Genomic DNA, 21,788 nt, shown 5'->3' with positions numbered 1-21,788 from the left:
TGACATCTCAAGGTGAACTGCAAGGTCTGACCTATATCAAGGATGCAGCTGTGGCAAAAAAACTGAGCTGTGGAATACTTGGCTGGAAACCAGAAAATTAAAGATGAACTCATCAGTTATTTCCAGATGTTTACTATATATATATATATATATATATATATATATATATATATACATATATATATATATATATATATATAGTCACTTCCAAAATAAAAAATTGACTATTCTGATTATACAGCATTATATGTATTTCCTATTTCTCACATATATCAGCCATTTTCTGTGCCAAAGACTCATCTGCATGGATATAAAGCATTAATGATATGTGCAGTTCATGCACAGTAACTTGGATTTGTCATGTTTGTTGTGCAGGTTAGAACATTCAAACAAGAAGCATTCTCTAGACAGGGATATCTAGCTCTGCTTTTTAAGGGCTACTTTGAGGCAATGGTTGAATAGAAGATATTACATTGCTTAAAGTGAAATTTTCCTAAATCTCTGATATGTGTTAATTCCAGAAAATGTGATAATTACACACCCTCTAAAAGTCCTAGATCCCCACACATATAACTGTTCTTACGTTAGACCATACGGCTTGCTGTATGCCTAAACCTTTCTGGGGTCTTAGAATAGGGAAACATTGTTGGGAGGTATGGACATTAACGATGGATTCTGAAATAGAGCAATAATAGAAGACCAGTGGTCTTGTGTCTGTGGGCCATGGTGATTTTAATCAGAGATATATTCAAAGTGGACCTGCATAGATAGAAATATGGAAGATGATACACAGTTTTAATTCTAAAATGTGTAGACTTGGGGCAATAATTGCTTCAAAACCTACTACAACACTGACCCAGAAGAACATGTATCCAGTGATGTATTAAATGTCTGAACTTTTGTCTTTTGTCTCCATTCTCATCTCAGGTTACTAGTATGGCAGCCCCTAAAGTGTATATTTTTTTAGTTTTGGATAAAATGGTAGGACATTAGAAACTCTGTTGGGTTTTATGTCCGTGTCCCCCATTAGGGAGATTTACTCTCTCGGTATGCCCTGGAAACCATTATAACTGGGACTGAAAGTAGTGGAAAATCTAAAATTAGTTGTTGTTACTAGAACATAAATTGAGGAAAAGATTTCTAGTGGTAATACTTTTTCCAAAACAACTGTCTAAGAGGGGTATTGGCTTTAGATATACTTTGAGACCTGCATTTTATTAAATTCACTTCAGTTACTTATTTTGTCTCTTTTTATTCTCACAGTTGATCACTCCACATGCTATCCGGGTACAAACGCCCCCACGACACATTCCAGGAGTCGTAGAAGTGACCCTGTCCTACAAATCTAAACAGTTCTGCAAAGGAGCCCCTGGAAGGTTTATTTACACAGGTAAATGTGACTGCTGATCAGAGAGAATTTCTACCATCCTTATCCTAAGGGGGTAACCATAATCACAGCAGTCCATGATCCTGCTATCAAATGTTAAGGCATAGGAGTACTTCCAAGAATCTACCTTTAGGAACACACCCTGTTGGATTCTTTCATCTATATTTTAGACCGAGAGGGAGATTTTCTAAAACTGGAGCTTCTAATGTCAGCTTGTTCAATTAAGCTTTGCATTAAACCTGATTAGTTTCTATAGGGTTGTACCATATTTTGCACGCTCCAGTTTTAGTAAATCTGCCCCCATATGTTTTAGAGTGCTAGTAAAACAATTTGTACTTTACAATCTCTGTTGTAGGATTAAAAGAGACCTATCTAAAAAAAAAATTACACTAAAGCAGCAACATTAATAAATCGCATTATTTTTTAACATTAACCACTTAAACATTAGCCCCGGACCATTTTGCAGCTAAAGGACCAGGCCCCATTTTGCGATTCGGCACTGCGTCGCTTTAACTGACAATTGCGCGGTTGTGCAACGTGGCTCCCAAACAAAATTGACGTCCTTTTTTCCCCACAAATAGAGATTTCTTTTGATGGTATTTGATCACCTCTGCGGTTTTTATTTTTTGCGCTATAAACAAAAATAGAGTGATAATTTTGAAAAAAATACAATATTTTTTACTTTTTGCTATAATAAATACTTCCTCAGTTTAGGCCGATACATATTCTTCTACATATTTTTGGTAAAAAAAATCGCATTAAGCGTTTATTGATTGGCGTTTACAAAATAGGGGATAGTTTTATGCCATTTTAAGCCGAACACATATGCAGGAAATTAGTCTGATGGGGTTTTCAGGTGTCCATAGTCAAGCCTCGTACACACGACCGAGGAACTCGACGGGCGAAACACATCGTTTTCCTCGTCGAGTTCCTTGTTAGGCTGTCGAGGAACTCGACGTGCCAATGTTCTCCATTCCCGTCGAGGAAAAAGAAAACATGTTCTCTTTTTGTCTCGTCGAGTTCCTCGACAGTTTCCTCATCGAAAAATGTACACACGACCGGTTTCCTCAGCAAAAAAAAAAAAACAGCAAGTTTCTTGCTGTTTTTTGCCGAGAAACTCGGTCGTGTGTACGAGGCTTAAGAAGCAGCATTAAAAATGTTCATTATATTAAGATTTTTTAATTTATTTTTTACTTTAATACTAAAATTGACACACCAAATATTGATTTAATTTTACAGCACTTTTTGATAAATTCCTGAAACTTTATATAAATATATATAAATATCTATAGATATATAGATAGATATATATATATAGATAGATCTATATATATAGATATATCTATATCTATATATCTAGATATATCTAGATATATATCTATATATATCTATATATACATCGATATTTAATTTATTTATAAACCATGTACAGTAGATTGTTTTAATAACACAGTACAGACCAGTACTAAGCTATAACCTGTTCTCTTCTGAAGAACCAACAAAGGCTATAGAATCATGATGCAGATAATATTGCTAGAACAGAAAATGTGTGGTAATCTAAATTTAAATCCATAAATAATGAATCACACTTTGCAAGAATCACCAAGCGCAAATAGCAGACATTTCACACCTTACTTTAGTGACAAATTATAACCATTGCTGCCCATTATGAGTGAGAACACTGGGCTCCCAAAGGGTTCACTATATTCTATAAAGAAAAACAATTATTCTAAAAATCCATTTTACATCCATTTGCAAGGTGCAGTAGGTGTCAGTAAACAGAGCTGGGACATAATGTGATATAGAGCCTCTTCCACATTACCTCTATCCCAGGACTATACCAAATCACATCCAGCTTAATTCATTTGGGGTTTGAGATTCAGTGGCAGCTGAAAGTGTATTATTAAACTGCTTAAACATACCCAGTGGGATAGGGGAAAGTCTAAGTTTAGCCAACGTTACATTTTTTTTTTCCTTCAAGTCTTAGATTTTCTATTAAATTCCCTCTTGTCTGGTTCCTGTTATATTAAAATTCATGTTCCTTCTAATTACTTAATAAAAAGTAAATAGAAATGCAGTTTCTGTGGGGATGTGACCTTCTCTGTTCATTTAATTTGAGGATGTTTTTCTTAGATAAACAAGGAGCGGAGGTTACAGTATGTTCTGATACTGATTTTCTGAGAAAATTAGTGGCAGCAGTCGGGGGGTAAAATGACTTTATCTAAAACAGGTGACAGTCTGCAGAGCTTACAATCTAAAGATTTGTATAAATGTACACAGTGACAGAGCTCAAAGACAATGTCATCCAGACAATTAAGAAAAATTAAAAAATATAAATTAACATTCAGATGGAGAATATGATGAAAAAGGCATAAAACATCTGTGAAAATGATCAATTGCTCTAGAGATATGGACAGGTTAAGTTAATGGCACATCTCAAAATGTTCTGTAAAGAACCATCATTGAGCCCTTTTATTGGTAGTGAGACTTATTAAATCTGAACGCTTGGCTCAAAAAAATCTATTTAAATATTTAGACTTAACAGCCACAAAGAATGAAAAAATAGACTTTCTGTGCACCAAATGACTATGCAATTGCTGATAACTTTCTTCCGAGGATCACAGATCCACAATAAAGCCAGAGTCATAGCTTCTCCGTCTCAGCTACATGGCAAGCTTATCTGATCACCCAAAATTTTCAATAGGAATAAACTGAGTATCCAACAGAAGCTGCACTAGATCTAGATTTTAACATTTTGTAGCTGAATCAACTAATGCCGCGTACACACGATCGGTCAAACCGATGAGAACGGTCTGATGGATCATTTTCATCGGACCAAACCGATCGTGTTTGGGCCCCATCGGTTATTTATCCATAGGTTAAAAAAAGCAATCTTGCAATCCATAGGTTAAAAAAAGCAATCTTGTTTTAAATTTAACCGATGGATACCTAACCGATAGAAAAAAAACGATCGTTAGTAGGCACGACCATCGGTTAAAAATCCACGCATGCTCAGAATCAAGTCGACGCATGCTTGGAAGCATTGAACTTCGTTTTGTTCAGCACGTCGTTGTGTTTTACGTCACCAGGTTCTGACACAATCCTTTTTTTAACCGATGGTGTGTAGGCACGACTGACCATCAGTCAGCTTCATCGGTTAACCGATGAAAACGGTCCATCAGACCGTTCTCATCGGATGGACCGATCGTGTGTACGCGGCATTACAAGTTTATCAGAAACCACTTAAAAGACTCAAACGTGAAAATCTGACCACTGAACTGGTAGGCTTGAAGCTGTTACGGTCAACACAGGTATAATCACCAGTCTATTTTATGGTCACACTTAAAAACATCTCATGGCTATACTTTCTAAAAATCACCCTCCGTGCTGGACACCACTAATCAGATTTCCTTTCATTTAGCATTAAACGAACCCACCATTGACTATGGCTTCCAGAGGTTACAGAAGGTGATCCCCAGACATCCTGGTGACCCAGAAAGGTTGGCAAAGGTGAGATCAGCAAATATGAACTTTTGTAATTCTGTAACTTACTACTACCCTCAGTATAATATTAATACAAATGTCTTTATTTAGTAAAGCAGTAGGGCAATGGTATTTACAAAGTACAACAACCAATTACATTGCAGATTACTTATAGCTGAGGAGTTCTGATTGATTTGCATAGTCTTATTTTATTTTGTATACATCATCATCTTTATTGAATAGGTCAGAAGAACTGTAAAACTTTTAACTGTGGTCTCTTAGGAACCAGGAATAGCTAGCAATATACAGTTCAGGAGACGATATGTCTCCTGAAATACACAAGTTGAAATACACAAGTAAAATTCAGTGTTTTGGGGGCAACCCTTTCACTACAGTGTATGATATGGTAATGTGGACCACCAAATTATTTCTATTCAATAATCTCTCCTTAGAAGAATTCAATAATTACAACCAGTGGGGTTGTTTGCAGTACAATCCAGTGTCACATTGTGCTGAAATTATTGCATAACTGCAAAAACAGTGTTAATATAATACAAAAAATTTGGCCCGCAAATGGCCAGTTTTACAGAGGGGGGTAAAGGAAATATGTACTAATTTTCACTCCAGGAAACCTTTTAGCTTACTTTTTTCTGTTGGTTGTGTTTTCAAGGAAATGTTACTTAAGAGAGCAGCGGATTTGGTGGAGGCGTTATATGGAACCCCCCATAATAACCAGGTAATTCTTCAATACCTGATTTGGGTCTACATAGAAATCTATTAGTACGTTTTCTATATTTTGCTCTCCAATTACAACTTTTTCTTCTTATGAAAAGGACATCATTCTGAAGAGGGCTGCAGACATTGCTGAGGCTCTGTACAGTGTCCCCCGAAACCACAATCAGCTTCCTACCTTGTCCAGCTCCCCTGTTCACGGTGGCATGATGGGACTCAACTCCTATGGGGGACAGCTTGGAGTTACAATTTCAGACTCACAGGCCAATAACCAGGGTGAGTAATGTATTATGTAACACTTGTCTTTGTCACTTTTTTTATATGTACCCAGGCTCCATGAGGCGTTGTCTGTTTCTCTCATCAAAGGCCATTGGTGCCATTTATTTATTAAAGGAAAGAACAGTAACATACCAAAACCAGGCCTTTTTAAGGTTTACTGCAGTCCAACATACAATACTACAACCTTATATAGCACAAGGAAATGGGATACCTGCTTGGTGCCTCAAACTATTATCTTGCCTTCAGTTAGCTGTGCTTGTTCAACCCCAGTATGTGAATTCCTATTGCTGTTGCTAAATGCCCCCCTGCCCCCACTTCAAGGCTCCCAACTAAGCACAACCTTGAAAGAGAAGAAAACATAACTATGTACACCCATTCTCATTTTGCATGTTCTAGAACTGTCATACATTTTATGCACACCTCTAAGGCCTTTTTCAACACCACTGCAGCCTCCTGCAAGTAAAAAAAATAAACTATAATGGTTATAGATGATTATTTTATTTTTTTATATTTCTATATGTTTGTCTATTGTATCCAGGATATATTCGGAATACAAGCAGCATCTCCCCACGTGGCTATTCCACCAGTTCCACTCCCCAACAGTCTAACTACAGCACTCCAAGCAACAGCATGAACGGTTACAGTAACGTTCCCATGTCAAACTTGGGTGTCCCGGGATCTCCAGGGTTCATCAACGGCTCTCCCACTACATCACCCTATGGCAGTAAGTACTTTATTTCTCAATCTTCACTGTGTATTTTGTAATTATAAGGTGTGTGTGTGTGTGTACACCAGGTTTTTCCAATTTCCAATTTCATTTGGGCTCATTTATGAAAACTAGTGAAGGGGATACTGAAAGTGCTGCCCACATTAACCAGTCAGGTTCAGCAATATCGAGTGTATGTTTACACTTTCTTTGCTCCAGTTTTCATACATTAGCTCCACTGCTTAAAATGAGTAAAATTGAGAACATGACTTGATGAACAAGGAAGATGTCTGCGTTGTCCATGCCAACAGTAAGGCCTCGTACACACGATCAGTCCATCCGATGAGAATGGTCCGAAGGACCGTTCTCATAGGTTAACCGATGATGCTGACTGATGGTCCGTCATGCGTAAACACCATCAGTTAAAAAAACGATCGTGTCAGAACGCGGTGACGTAAAACACAACGACGTGCTGTAAAAAAAGAAATTCAATGCTTCCAAGCATGCGTCGACTTGATTCTGAGCATGAGCGGGTTTTTAACCAATGCTTTTGCATACTAACGATCGGTTTTTGACCTATCGGTTAGGCGTCCATCAGTTCAATTTTAAAGCAAGTTCTGATTTTTTTGATCGAAGGTTAAATTAGCTATGGGGCCTACACACGATCGGTTTGGACTAATGAAAACAGTCCTTCAGACCGTTGTCCTCTGGCTATCCTATCGTGTGTACGAGGCCTAAGATTCTAAGCATTGTTTTTCTAGAGCAAGTCACACAATAAAATGTGTGTGTTTACTGACTAGTATGGGCAATACAGACACTTTTCAAGAAACCTGTCTTGAACTAAAAATATGTGCTGAGACCTTTGCCTAGAACTAAAACTTTGCACCTACTTAGACTTTTACATTTATTTAGATCTATGTGCCTAGGCATCTGTTTGGAGACAGAGTTGTGTGCCCAAAACTCGATCTAGACCTATTGACCTATAGACCTCTATGTATGCCTAGGTCTTTTACCTAGATTTGTGTCTAGACCTCTGCCTCAAACTTGATTTATGAGTTGTGATGTCTGCATGCACTGGGACCTATGTGCTACACCTCTGCCTACAGGCAAAACTATGTACGTGGGCCTCTGCCTATACTTAGACTTGTATGCCTCTACCCCTGTCTGAAGGTGGACATATCTGCATTGATCTCTGCTTAGATCTTGTTTAAACTTAAAACTTATCTGGCTAGACATATGGGCAGATTTAGTCTTTTGTGCATAGACCTATACTGTTGTAACTGGGCCCTCACCTATTTGACTTAACCTAGACCTAAGGGCCTAGACCACCAGCAAGACCAAGATTTGTCTACTAAGAGCACAGTCTAGATTTCAACATTGACTTATTCTCAGTCTGACTGTGCCCATACTTGCATTGCAGTTATGCCCTCCAGCCCACCCGTGGGATCATCTGGAAGTTCATCCATACTGCCTTTCTCCTCCTCCGTCTTCCCCTCCATGAAACAGAAGAGTGCCTTTGCTCCAGTCATTCGACCGCAGGGTTCCCCATCTCCAGCCTGTTCCAGCGGTAATGGTAATGGTTTTAGAGGTGAGGACACATTGGATGTTTAAGTGCACACCCAACAATCTGAAATATAATGTGGTACATGTTGTTTTTGGTAAACTGTTGAAAACCTTTTAGTTAAACAAGCTATTTACTAGTAGGGGGCTTACACCATACATGAAAATTTGCGAAAAATGAAAGTGGAGGCGTCACCTGCAATATCTACCGCTTCTTAATGTTGATAATAAAAGCAAAGCTAGCATGTGATTAAAGTAACACACCTAGTGTTTAAACAATCAATTAGTGTTGGTAAATAAATCTTATTAAGATGTTATAGTGCAGATTTGTGCCTATGGAGATGGGAAAAGGGAGCACTACAAGCCATGGCACGTCCCCTGGGGGAAGAAGTCTACAGAATTTTCCTCTGAGAAAGCTCAGCCAGGGGACATCAGGGAAGGCCTAAAGGCATACCATAACCTAGCAGAACAAGTGAAACCTATTGTATGTACTTTTAAAACCTTACAGAGGTTCTAACTCCTTCCTACCTAAGTTTTTATTCCTGTAGGTGCCCCATTAGAGAGTTGTTTTCTAACTTTCTTTCTCTAATTCTAAGATCTACTATAGATGACACAAAAATATATTTGAATTAGTAAGTAGATAGATAAACAATTTCTAAATGGATTATCTGTTTGATGATACAATAGTTTGTTTGTTAAGGCAGAAAGAGATATGTGATGGAGCCTGCAATTTATTTTAATCATAATACCAAAACTGTTAATTCAGTTTTCATATAACTAGCAAAATATTATGCAACCCCTTAAAGAGTGCTTGATCAGCATTCATACCACTTCCTACTCAAGCAAGGCTTATCATATAAGATCCATCTTTCTCTCCACCTGCCATACTATAGAATCAATTTGCAATGTAACCTACACATATGTAGAATTAGGAATAGAGATAATCAAACAAAATTTGCACCTTAGGACTGCTGGCAAGTTTGGCCAGTGTACTACAAGCCAAAATTCAGGTGAACTGGTGCCAATCTGTGCCTAATGTAAATATGAACAGACCATTGGGCAGTTCTGTCCAAACACTACAAAGTGCACAGTATGCCCACAAACCAGGAATGGCGGGGAACCACCAACAATAACGCCATTAATAGCAGGGGACACAGATTAGGAAATGCAGGGAACCACAGACCAAGATAAAGAATGTATTAAAAAAGCCACAATTTGTCTGAGTGGGGCCCTCAGCTCACTTTGTTGACTAGAAACTGATAAAAAAATGTTTAAAAAATGGACTGAATTTTCAATTACCCATTATCTCTTATGTTATCTAGCATACAAGCTAGAAACAGATAAGGTCCTTGGCGGTCCCTGGTTTGAACCCAACAATTCAACAATTCAACATCACCGAACACAAGAGGTGCTCTTTTATTTATTTATTTATTTATTACAGGTTCTTATATAGCGCCATCAAGTTACGTAGTGCTTTAAATATTTATTATACATTTACATCAGTCCCTGCCGTAAAGGAGCTTACAAACTAAAGTCCCTAAGTCACATTCATACATACACATACTAGGGCCAATTTTGACAGGAGCCAATTAACCAACCAGCATGTTTTTGGAATGTGAGAGGAAACCGGATTACCCAGAGGAAACCCACACTTTTGTACATATCTTTATGCCACTTGAATTGCACTTTTTATTTTAATAGGATTCTTATAAATGTCACATTAGAATTTGTTTTGGATAAAATGTAGGAATTGCATTATGAATAGTGAATTTATTGGTTGTACTCATACCGAGTATGTCTTTCTGGGAGCCGTCCCGAGTGTTTTGCAGCCCCCACTAGTTATGTCGGAGCTCTGAAGTCCCTCTTCCACTGGGACTTAGGCCTGTCAGAACATAGAGTACAGAGGCTGCTGGGAAATCTCTGCAGGGTTCACAGCATGGAGCTGCAGTGTTCTGCTTGACTGGAGTGTAGAAGCAGACAGGACCAGTCATAAAATTTCATATACAGCTTGGGCAATGCAGCACTATCACATACAGGCACAAAGTGACTATTCTTCTCCTCTGCATCCTTTTCCATGATAAGATTTGTAAAAATATGTTAACTTATAACACAAGTAGTGCTAACATGAATGACATCTAATATCCCCTAGCAACTAGATTTTACATTTTATGACATAAGAGAGCTATATACGAGGGATGATTTCTGATTGGTGGCTTTAGGTTATTGCTCAAAAGTTTTTAGGCTGGATTCACGCCTGTGCATTTTAGCACTTTTTGCATTTTGCAGATTTGCACTACAGTCCATTTAAGATGGTTTTCTATGGAACACGTTCTGTAGTGGAAATCTGCAAAATGCAAAAAGCACTGTATTGTGTTTCTGAAAAACTGAAACTGCACAAAAAAATGCATAGGTGTAAACCAGGCCTCAATCTCCCAGCCTCTGTTCAAATATATGCAAACTTATAGTTACATGTTAAAGTGGATCTTCACTGCATCTGAGCACCACAAACCAAAAACTCATTTAATGTAATTCATTTTCAATATTCAAAGCAAACTCCCCCATCCATTAATGTCTCTAGGCATTATTGTGTTGAGAAATCACTTTGAAAAACACTCCCTCGCATTTCTGGCCATGGCCATCTTAAGTAAGGGCAAAATAATATTGTAGCATTTAGACCACTTTCACACTGAGGCCTCGTACACACGACCGTTTTCCTCGACAGAATCCATCAAGAAACTTGGTGGCAGTGCTTTTTTGCCCAGGAAAACGGTCATGTGTATGTTTTTCATCAAGAACACGTCCGATGTTCTCTTTTTCCTCGTCGGGAGTCTCAATTTCCTCGTTGTGTTCCTCGTCGGGCTGGTTTTCGACGAGAAACACGGTCGTGTGTATGCTTAGAAAACCCGCACATGCTCAGAAGGGTGGCACCAGTGGAATCAAACTTCCCCTTTATAGTGCCATCACCACGTTTGAGAACAACAAGATTTTGTTTTGACAGTGTGTACGCAAAGAAAGCTTGTCAAGATTCTCGACAAGCCTAACAAGGAACTCGTTGAGGAAAAAGATGTTTCATCTTTTACGACGAGTTCCTCAGTCGTGTGTACGAGGCCTGAGGCGCTTTTCAGGCTCTTTCACGCTAAAAAAAGTGCCTGAAAAGCTTACGAAAACGTATTACCATTAGAATCACTGAATGCTTTCACACTGGGGCAGTGCGCTGACAGAGCTGGGAAAAACACCCCTCTCCATTGAATATAATTGAAAGCTCTTAAAAAGCACCTGAAAAGCTCTTCGAAAGCGCTCAGTGTTTTACTGGCAGTTTTTCAAGCATCTCAGTGTGAAAGAGACCCAACTTCCTGGAATCCATCTGCCCTTAGTTCAAGCATACATGCAGGAGAGTGTGCTTAGCTGAGAAAACCCCTTCTCCCCCCCTGAAGACTCCTTCATCATTTGCCTAGGCAAGAAACCAGGAAGTAACTAAAGAAATGTAAAAACAGTAAAATATGGCATGCTTTCTTATCCATTTACTAATGCTAGAAGCATGAGAATTAAAAATAATCAATGTTGATGGGAGAGTAGAGTTCTGCTTTAGGTCAATGAGGCTACCCTATGCATATGGCTACAAACACATCTGGGACAGAACGTAAAGCTGTTTCCCATAGTAATCAATCAGATATATTTTTTTAAACTAAAGGAATCTTTGATTAAACTAAAAACAGCTATGTTTTTTGTTTTCCAATTTTTAACTCTGTAAACCAAATACTAATAGTTAGAAAACACATTGGCGCCAACAGAATCAAATGAAATCCTTTATTTTCCCAAACACAGGCCAGAAATTGAAAGATCAGACCTGCTTGGATTTAGTGGGAAAAGTCACTATTTTATGAAGGTGTTCTGAAAACAGATAGGGCTAGATTCAGATAGCCCGGCGTAATTTTCTGCGGGCGTAACGTATCTCAGATACGTTACGCCGTCATAACTTAGGGCGCAAGTTTCGGATTCATAAAGAACTTGCGCCCTAAGTTACGGCGGCATATCGTATGTGGCCCGGCGTAAGCCTGCCTAATTCAAATGTGGATCATGTGGGCGTGTTTTATTTAAATTACTTATGACCCCACGTATTTGACGTTTTTTACGAACGGCGCATGCACCGTCCGTGAAAGAATCCCAGTGCGCATGCTCGAAATTACGCCGCAAATCGTCAATGCTTTAGACGTGAACGTAACTTACGTACAGCCCTATTCGCGAACGACTTACGCAAACGATGTAATAGACGGAAAATTTGACGCTGGCCCGACGTCCATACTTAACATAGGATACGCCTCATATAGCAGGGGTAACTTTACGCCGGAAAAAGCCTAACGTAAACGACGTAAAAAAATGCGCCGGGCGGACGTACGTTTCTGAATCGGCGTATCTACCTAATTAGCATATTCCTTGCGTAAATTGACGGAAGCGCCACCTAGAGGCCAGCGTAAATATGCAACTAAGATACGACGGCGTAAGAGACTTAAGCCAGTCAGATCTTAGCCTAATTTCAGCGTATCTTGCTTTCTGAATACAGAAAGAAGATACGCAGGCGCAGCTTTGAATTTACGCTGCGTATAAATAGATATGCCAACGTAAATTCTTTCTCAATCTAGCCAAGATTGTTTTTAAATACACATAAACTCCTCCTTGAGACAGATAAAATCTCTTTCCCAAAAGTCGCAAAGACGTTAATCAAAAGATCCTGTATGTATCTCAATACAAAATGTTATGAAAAGGAAAAGCAACAGAAGACATAAAAAATTGGGCAATTCGGCATATAAAATTTTCCCCCCTAAATTACATATGTTGTTTTTCACAGTGTGTATTATCTATAATGCACAATTATGAATTTCCTGCCATTTTATATTATACCTAGTTAGTAAAGTATTATATTTTTTTCACAGAAGATGTGCATTTTTTTAGCTTTCACTAGTTTTGTAATAATGCTTCAATATTTGTTTTTCATAAAGTAGAGAGGCCTCAGGGTATATAGTAAGGTATATATGCGTTCTAGCAGTTAAACCGTTAAATGCTACAATGGTAACTTGATCGCTGCAGGGGCTGGGGAATACCCAGGGATCTTGTTTCACTCCCAGGCCCAGTCTGTCAGCACTGGCCTCGGAAAGGTCTCCCTCATACCCCAGGGATGTCCCCTCATCCCTGCGCTGGCAGCCATTCAGCCAACACACTGTAGGGCAGAGGAGAGATGAGGAGCCAGGCAGGAAACCAGCCTGTATTACACCTCAGATGCAGCAAAGCCTGTGTGAATACGTGTTGCTATGACTGCCATTCCTGTGACTTGTCAGGGACAGTGAGCCTCGAGCAGACATCTGCAAAGGGCAGCACAACATTATTCTGTGATAAGTGTCTGCATTTGTGATCCATGGCATGCTGAAAAAGCCTGTTGTAAACAATGCACACACCGGAGATCAGTTACTTACATGACCAGACTGGCGTGTGATTGAAATGTTCCCCATGTACATCTTTAATACATGGAGGACTTAGACAGATGGAGGCTAAATGAGTGTACACTAGGATTCACTCAAATTCTAACGCCCCGTACACACGATCGGATTTTCTGACAGCAAAAGTTCGATGTGAGCTTTTGAACGGAAATACCGTGTGTAGGCTCCATCAGACTTTTGCTGTTGGAATTTCCACCAACAAAAGTTTGAGAATTCTGATTGGAAATTCCGATCATCTGTAGCAATTTCGACTCATGCTCGGAAACAATTCGACGCATGCTCGGAAGCATTGAACTTAATTTTCTCGGCTCGTAGTAGTGTTGTATGTGACCGCATTCTTGACGGTCGAAAGTTCAGAGAACTTTTGTGTGACTGTGTGTATGCAAGCCAAGCTTGAGTGGAATTCCGTCAGAAAAACCATCAAAGGTTTTTCCGACGATAAATCAGATTGTGTGTATGGGGCATAAGGCAGCCTTTCCTAACCAGGGTTCCTTCAGAGGCTTCTCAGGCATCCTTAGGCTATGAGCAATTCCTGTCTCCCAGTTGAGTAACCATTGAAATAAATACATTTTTAGCTATCTGTAAGGGGAGATTCTTCCCAATGACCACAAACATAAGGGCCCTTTCACACCAGCCGACAGTATGTCCGTATTTCATCCATCCATTTTTGGATGAAATACGGACATACATGTATCCCTATGGGATAGCGGGTGTCAGCGGATGAACATCCGCTGACACCCGATCTCATCGTCCCCACTATGGTCTGATTTTGCAGACGGAGGAAAATCCTATTTTTCCATCCGTCTGGGGATCGGATCAGGTGAATACGGACAGACGGTCCATGTTCATTCGATCCCCCCATAGGGGAGAGCGGAGATCTGACAGGGCGGTCCCTGCACAGTGTACGGGGACCGCCCTGTCATCTGCCGGCTCAGTGGGGATCAACGGAGCGATCCCTGCTGAGCAAGCGGATGAGACATGTACGGATCCTCACGGAATCCGTAAATGTGAAAGGGACCTAAGGAGCATTCTTCGTTAGCTGTAGATATAATAATTATTGAAAAGGATTTCCTTAGACTGAAAAGTTATTTCAAGGGTTCCTTAATGTTAAAAAGGATTAGAAAGGCTGCTCTAGGACCTCTAATACCACACCTGGATTTTTCTGTGGCTCACAATGCCATCTAGGAGTGTCCATGGCTTTAGTCAGGAGACCCTGTCATATGATATGGTACCAGTTTGGTTGGTTACCGATTCCCTGATGTCCATTCTTACTTTTTCATCCCACTCGGTGAATCTCTATCTGTACGCATGTCTACTTTCCATGCTTTGCTCCTCAGCTCTTTGAAAACCATTAACGTTGGTTCTCGGAGCTTCCCCCATCTGCCCACTAAAATGAAATCAACTTAGAGATAGTTATCAGTTAACTCTACCTAAAGCCATCCCTGTAGCAATACAGCCTGCTTAGTAGAAGGAACTTCGAGCAACTGCTAGGTCTGCTAGGTGTTTTCTAATATATTTAACATGTAGCAGACCTTGGCCTTTGCAAACATGTTACCAGCAAAAGATTTTTGCACAAATAGATTCAAATACATGACATATAAACAGTCTATGGTTTCTAGTTACTGAACAAAAACCTAAACTACAAGAAAATTAAACAGCAGTCCCATTATGAAACACATTGAAAACTTTCCCTTTGGGAGTGTCAACAGTGGAATGTAATCCAGACTATAGAAATGAAACTCCACTCAAAGGATAGAGTGAGAAAGGAGTATTTTTTTTTTTGCTGTCTGTTTCTCTGTTTTATTTTTTATTTTTATTTGGGTAAGAAAGTAATTGGAAGTGTAAAATGTTATAGAGGCCACCAAAATAGTAGAGGAGATACCCTCTAATAAAAACACTAGTTCTGGAGACAGTGGTGTGTATTGCCTTTACCTTGGGACAGAAAGTCAAGCCTCGTACACACGGCCGAGGAACTAGAAGGGCGAAACACATCGTTTTGCTCATCGAGTTCCTTGTGAGGCTGTCGAGGAACTCGGCGAGCCAATTTTCACCATTCCCGTCGAGGAAAAAGAGAAAATGCTTTCTTTTTGGCTCGACGAGTTCCTCGTCGAAAAATGTACACACGACCGGTTTCCTCGGCAAAAAAAAAAAAAAAAACAGCAAGTTTCTTGCTGTTTTTTGCTGAGAAACTCGGTCGTGTGTACGAGGCTTTAGAAGAAATGTTCTCCTTAATGAGGAAATAGACAATAATAAGAAACCCAACCAAATTCTATCCACAACTTTGAAATGTTGCCTACAGTTCAGCTTTAAAAAATAAATCACAAAGTTGGAAGACAAGGACTTTCAAAAATCACAACTAATTTACTGCTGCTGGTTGCCTGTGCCTTCAAAATTGCATAATCTTCGGCTGGATTCACACCTATGCATTTTTGGTGCTTTTTGCATTTTGCAGATTTGCACTACAGTCCATTTACCATGGTTTCCTATGGAACACGTTCTGTAGTGCAGATCTGCAAAATGAAAAAAAACACAAAAAATTTAGATTTGAATCCAGCCTTATTGTTCTGTGCTCCGTGCCTTCCTGTACCAGTGACAACTGCCCATTCCCCAAGCTGTAATTTTTTGTTTTGGTGACACAGAGACAGGAAATATTGGAAAATCTTCTTAGTAATGTTACAGACAGTAATACAAATACTCACTGCCAGAATGATGTTAGTTAGTTTAAAATAAATGAAAGACTGAAATTATATACAACAACACAGCCATTTGTTTTATACACATTACTGAAGATCATATTAATGTTCACAATGTTCCAATTCTTTTTAAGATTTTTTTTTTATTATTATTATTATTATTATTATTATTATTATTATTATTATTATATTCTGTTACCATTACACATTTAATCCCTGACACTCTTTTATTCTTCTTTTTGTCTTTAGCTATGACGGGTTTGGTAGTCCCTCCTATGTGAAACAGACTGAACTGTTTGTATATGTATCAGAAGTGAAGATAAAAAAAAAACAAGACATTGTGTGTGATGGCAGGGTCCATGTCTGGAATTGGATCTACAAAGCCAGGATCTTGTCTGTATCTATAGAGATCCACCACCAACATACCAGGGAGAGGAGGCCTTTGAGGAAATATGCTTCTCACGTTTGATTGGTGGAGAACACACTATACTGAATCCTGTACAGCGCTGGGATTTCATCAGACAACTACATGGAATATTTTGGATACTTTTTTTTTTTTCTTCTTTGTAGGAAAAAAACTATTTCTATTTTCAGCCAACTTTTTCTGATACCGATTTTATGTTTGCGCCTTGGGACGATCATAAAAAAAAAAAAAAAAAAATTACGAAAGGGACTGAACAGGGTATCGGCAGGGAGGACTCTGCATCCTTTATCTTCAAGGATAATCTGCTTCCTTTGCTGTATGTGTCTGCTTAAATGCTTACATTTTTTAATGTTTAATATGTTTTACATTATTTAATTGAATAAACTTGTAACTTATTGTATTTAGAATTAGGACAAAAGATCAACATATTAATAAATGATAAAATGGGTGATGGGAGACATGGTCTCACAGATAATACACATTAAGGACCTTGCATGCGTCTAGGTCCAATTCTGATCAATGCTGGGCTTGGCTACTCATACTGCTACCTTGTCTCAAGTTACAACGTATAAATGTACAATTGTCATTTGAAATATTTAACAACATGGTTTTCATCTGCCTAAGCCTCCTCTAGTGGGTGATGGATGGTCACACACAGTGGTGGCTTACAACAGAAGCAGTAGCCCTAGGCATAGATCTCTAGAAAGGGGACCCAGATGTTCAATGTTCTACACCAGTGGTCAAGCATTATAGGGTTGAGGCAAGAGGATAGGAGTATTTTCAAGTATATTTATAAAGATGCCCTTTATTTTATTGTCTTAACAGGGTTATAGTATGGATATTATTAGGCAATCACACAAACATCGTACATAGTTAGGGCCCATGATTTCAATGTTTTATTTGTCAATGGTCACATGGAACTATATGACAGGAACCAACTGTTGAAAGATCGGTTATTTTTTACCTTCCAATATTTTAATATTTCTAAAAGGGTCAGATCAATTTCCCACTTTAAAGCTGAACTCCTAGGATTTAAAGAAATACAAAATTCAAATACAAACGTGGGAAATGTTTAACCCCAAGGGTTTGTAAATCTGTGATCCTTGTACTGTCTCAACACGGCACAACTGGACTCTAAATCTCAACTTGTTGAAGAAAACATGGTCTAAAGCTGGCCATAGATGGAGCGATTTTCTTTCCTGCAACTATGGAATGCAGGAAAGAAAATGACTTGATCCCCCACCCCATGGAGCTATTGTATTCTTCTGGCAGGGGGAGCCACCCATTGCAAAATTCCGACAGGCTGGTTGTGCCCAAGTTGATTGGTCAATCAATTAGCCTGCCTATAGATGGTTTGAAACTCGGCCCCTGCTGAACTGTCTGAGATACGAACAGTCTATGGCCGGCTTAACACCTCTAGCTTGCAAACATTAAACAACAGCAGCACAATATTGACGTCATCCTTTTTCTCAACACATGTGCATGAAGCAGAACCTGATTGGCTCAGTAGGCATTTTTTTTTTTAAATAACCAGAGTTTTCAGCTCTAAACTCACCTTGCAAAGTTATGCACATATTGGCATGTATTTGCCACACACTGGCATGCAATCTGAGAACTGGAACTACCTTGCTCAGACAGGCAGTTGTGGAGGAATGTATAAGCAACAGGCCAGATGCAGTTATAGTTTGTGACATCCACAGTGGGAAATAGAAACTAATCAAATTATCTACTTCATTTAACTAACATGTAGTAGTCACACTTGCTTTTGTTGAGATAACTAAACCTATTTTGTATGCCACAGTGCTGTCAGTTTATATTTAAGCGGTGTTCAGTATACTATGTTTGACTCCTGGACACCCATTTTTAATGTGGCACATTGCCTTTTTAGTACTACTGGCAAAAATGCAACAAATTGCTAAAAAAAAACAATAAAAAATTAACCGGGTTGTAATACATCCAGCTTTTTGTGGTTTGCAATACAAATATCTATCTATCTGTACTTCAAGTACATCCAAGCCCTAACTGGATGACATTTAGGGGTTGATTCACTAAAGTCAAATAGACTGTGCACTTTGCAAAGTGTAGTTGCTCCAAAGCTTTGTAAATGAGGTAAAGCTTTACTTTGCAAAGAATACCCAATCACATGCAAGGAAAAGGCAAAAAAACAAACAAAAACAAATGTAAATATTTGCTTATACGTGATTGGATTATAGAAGTTAGCAGATCTTCTGCTCATTCTTCTGCTCTGGAGCAACAGCACTTTGCAAAGTGCACAGTCTATTTGCCTTTAGTAAATTAACCCCTGAGTTTGTGTAAGCACTGGGTATCAACAACGATTGCCATGTTTTTTCATAAAATACAGTTTATACCTTTCATTCTTTGTTGCATCTCAGTCACTTCCTGTCTACATGCAATATTAGGGTTCATGCTCAGGTCTGTCCATATAGCGTAAATTTCAATGTATTTCCCTGCCAGGAATCCACATGTGCTGCATACATCATAGTCAATGCTTTACATAGTAAAATCAATGCTTTACATGGCTAATTGCTTAAACCTGCATATATGTATGAGTGTACAACTCTGGATACAGAAATTTTTGTCCAGAGTTGTAAACCTTTATGGATATGCATGTTTATGCAAATACATGCATATACATGCGTATAGTCACGTACAGCTATTGACTTCTATAAGTAACTGTAGGCTACCTAGTGGTCCCTGGTGGGCTCCTGGGAAGCTCATGCATGATTGGCTGGCAACCCTTCAAGGGTACTCCTTATATCGCAGGGATAGAGAGGGTAAAAAGTGGGGAGGGGTATGCCTGTATGTCAAAAATGATGTACAAGTGAAAGAGAGAGACGACATCACTAATGGAGCAAGGGAGGAGGTGGAATCCTTATGGGTAGTGCTATAAAGGGAGGAAACTAAGGGGAAAGTAATACTGAGAGTATGCTATAGGCCCCCTAACCAGAGGGAAGAGGGAGAGGCGGACCTTCTGTCACAATTTGGATTAGCGGCAATGATGGAAAGTGTCATTATAATGGGGGATTTTAATTATCCAGACATAGACTGGGCAGAAGGAACCACGCATTCATCCAAAGTTCGCCATTTCCTAAATGTCTTGCAGGACAATTTCATGGGTCAGATGGTAAATGCACCAACTAGAAACAAAGCGACTAGACCTACTGATTACCAACAATACAGACCTGATGACTGATGTAGAAATAGGGGGCAATTTAGGAAACAGCAATCACTGGTCAATAGGTTTCAGTATAAATCACACAAATAGGAAACAGGGGGCAATTTAGGAAACAGCAATCACTGGTCAATAGGTTTCAGTATAAATCACACAAATAGGAAACATAAGGGGAATACAAAGACACTGAATTTCAAAAGAGCCAACTTACCTAAGCTACGATCCTTGCTAGAAGATCCTAAATGGGATAAAATCTTAGCAACAAAGAACACAGAGGAAAAATGGGTATGTTTTAAGAGCATATTAAATAAGAGTATTAGTCAGTGTATCCCAATGGTAAATACATTTAAAAAGCTAATAAAAGTCCTGCGTGGTTTAACTCCAATGTAAAAACGCATATAAAAGCAAAGGAGAAGGCTGAGGGATCATCATCAGCATTCCAACTCTACAAAGAATGCAACAAGAAGTGTAAGGGTGCAATCAGGGCAGCTAAGATAGAACACGAAAGTGGCACATAGCGGAGGAGAGTATAAAACATCCCAAGAAATTCTTTAAGTATATAATCAGTAAGAAAGGGAGGTCAGATCATATTGGTCCCATAAAGACTTCTCAGTCTTCACAAGGGAAACGGGGGGCTTCATTAACCAAAACTGCAATGTTTATCCTCATGACATGTCACAGGAAGCACCCTCATGGCTAACAGAGGATAGAATTAGTAATAGACTTGAAAAACTTAACATAAATAAGTCACCGGGACCAGATGGCTTGCACCCGATGGTCCTTAGGGACTCAGTCAAGTAATTGCCAGACCATTGTTCCTAATTTTTACAAACAGTCTACTGACTGAAATGGTACCAGCAGATTGGAGAAAAGCCAATGTAGCTCCAATATACAGACCAGTTAGCCTAACATCAATAGTATGCAAGCTCTTGGAGGGGATGATAAGAGACTATATACAAGATTTTAGTAATGAAAAAGGTATCATTTGCAGTAATCAGCATGGATTCAAGAAGAATCGTTCTTGACAAACCAACCTATTAACCTTCTATGAGGAGGTGAGTTGCCATCTAGATAAAGGAAGGCCCGTAGTCGTGGTGTATCTGGATTTTGCAAAGGCATTTGATACAGTTCCTCATAAACGTTTACTGTACAAACTAAAATCTGTCCGCATGGACCATAGGGTGAGTACATGGATTGAAAACTGGCTACAGGGGCTAATCCAGAGGATGGTGATAAATAGGGAGTATTCGGAATGGTCTATTGTGGAAAGTGGGGTCCCCCAGGGTTCTGTCCTGGGACCAATCCTATTTAGTTTATTCATAAACGACCTGGAGGATGGGATAAACAGCTCAATCTCAGTATTTGTGGACAATACTAAACTAAGCAGGGCAATCATTATTCCGCAGGATGTGGAAACCTTGCAAGAAGTTCTGGACAAATTAATGTGGTGGCAACTACATGGAAAATGAGGTTTAATGTAGAAAAATTTTAAATAATGCATTTGGGTGGCAAAAATATGAATGCAAACTACTCACTAAGGGGAGAACCTCTGGAGGAATCTAGGATGGAAAAGGACCTAGTAGATCCAATTACATAGTTACATAGTTACATAGTTACATAGTTAGTCAGGTTGAAAAAAGACACAAGTCCATCCAGTTCAACCACAAAAAACAAAATAAAAAAACACAGTAAAATCCTATACACCCAACTTCATACCCACAGTTGATCCAGAGGAAGGCAAAAAACCCCAGCGGAGCATGATCCAATTTGCTACAGCAGGGGAAAAAATTCCTTCCTGATCCCCCGAGAGGCAATCGGATTTACCCTGGATCAACTTTA

General features: G+C 39.1%; 1 protein-coding gene across 4 annotated transcripts in view; it reads left to right on the top strand.

The window, feature by feature from the left end:
- The window catches only part of EBF2 (EBF transcription factor 2), a 124,225-nt gene extending 105,514 nt beyond the window's left edge, over window positions 1-18,711 (top strand). For 2 of the 4 annotated variants that reach the window (XM_040346108.1, XM_040346109.1), the window contains exons 10-17: window positions 1,264-1,390; window positions 4,809-4,897; window positions 5,541-5,606; window positions 5,704-5,878; window positions 6,420-6,605; window positions 8,008-8,175; window positions 9,470-9,555; window positions 16,582-18,711. In XM_040346108.1, the coding sequence (XP_040202042.1) occupies window positions 1,264-1,390; window positions 4,809-4,897; window positions 5,541-5,606; window positions 5,704-5,878; window positions 6,420-6,605; window positions 8,008-8,175; window positions 9,470-9,555; window positions 16,582-16,587 (903 nt within the window). In that variant the 3' untranslated portion in view covers window positions 16,588-18,711. The remainder of the gene's footprint in view (window positions 1-1,263; window positions 1,391-4,808; window positions 4,898-5,540; window positions 5,607-5,703; window positions 5,879-6,419; window positions 6,606-8,007; window positions 8,176-9,469; window positions 9,556-16,581) is intronic. The other 2 variants (XM_040346111.1, XM_040346110.1) reach the window with 1 other exon arrangement.
- Window positions 18,712-21,788: the final 3,077 nt, after the last annotated feature.

Source organism: Rana temporaria, chromosome 3, assembly GCF_905171775.1.
Source record: "Rana temporaria chromosome 3, aRanTem1.1, whole genome shotgun sequence".
In the NCBI taxonomy this organism is placed as follows: Eukaryota; Metazoa; Chordata; class Amphibia; order Anura; family Ranidae; genus Rana; species Rana temporaria.
Note: the sequence above shows the minus strand (reverse complement) of the source record. Positions and strands in the feature narration are given on the sequence as shown.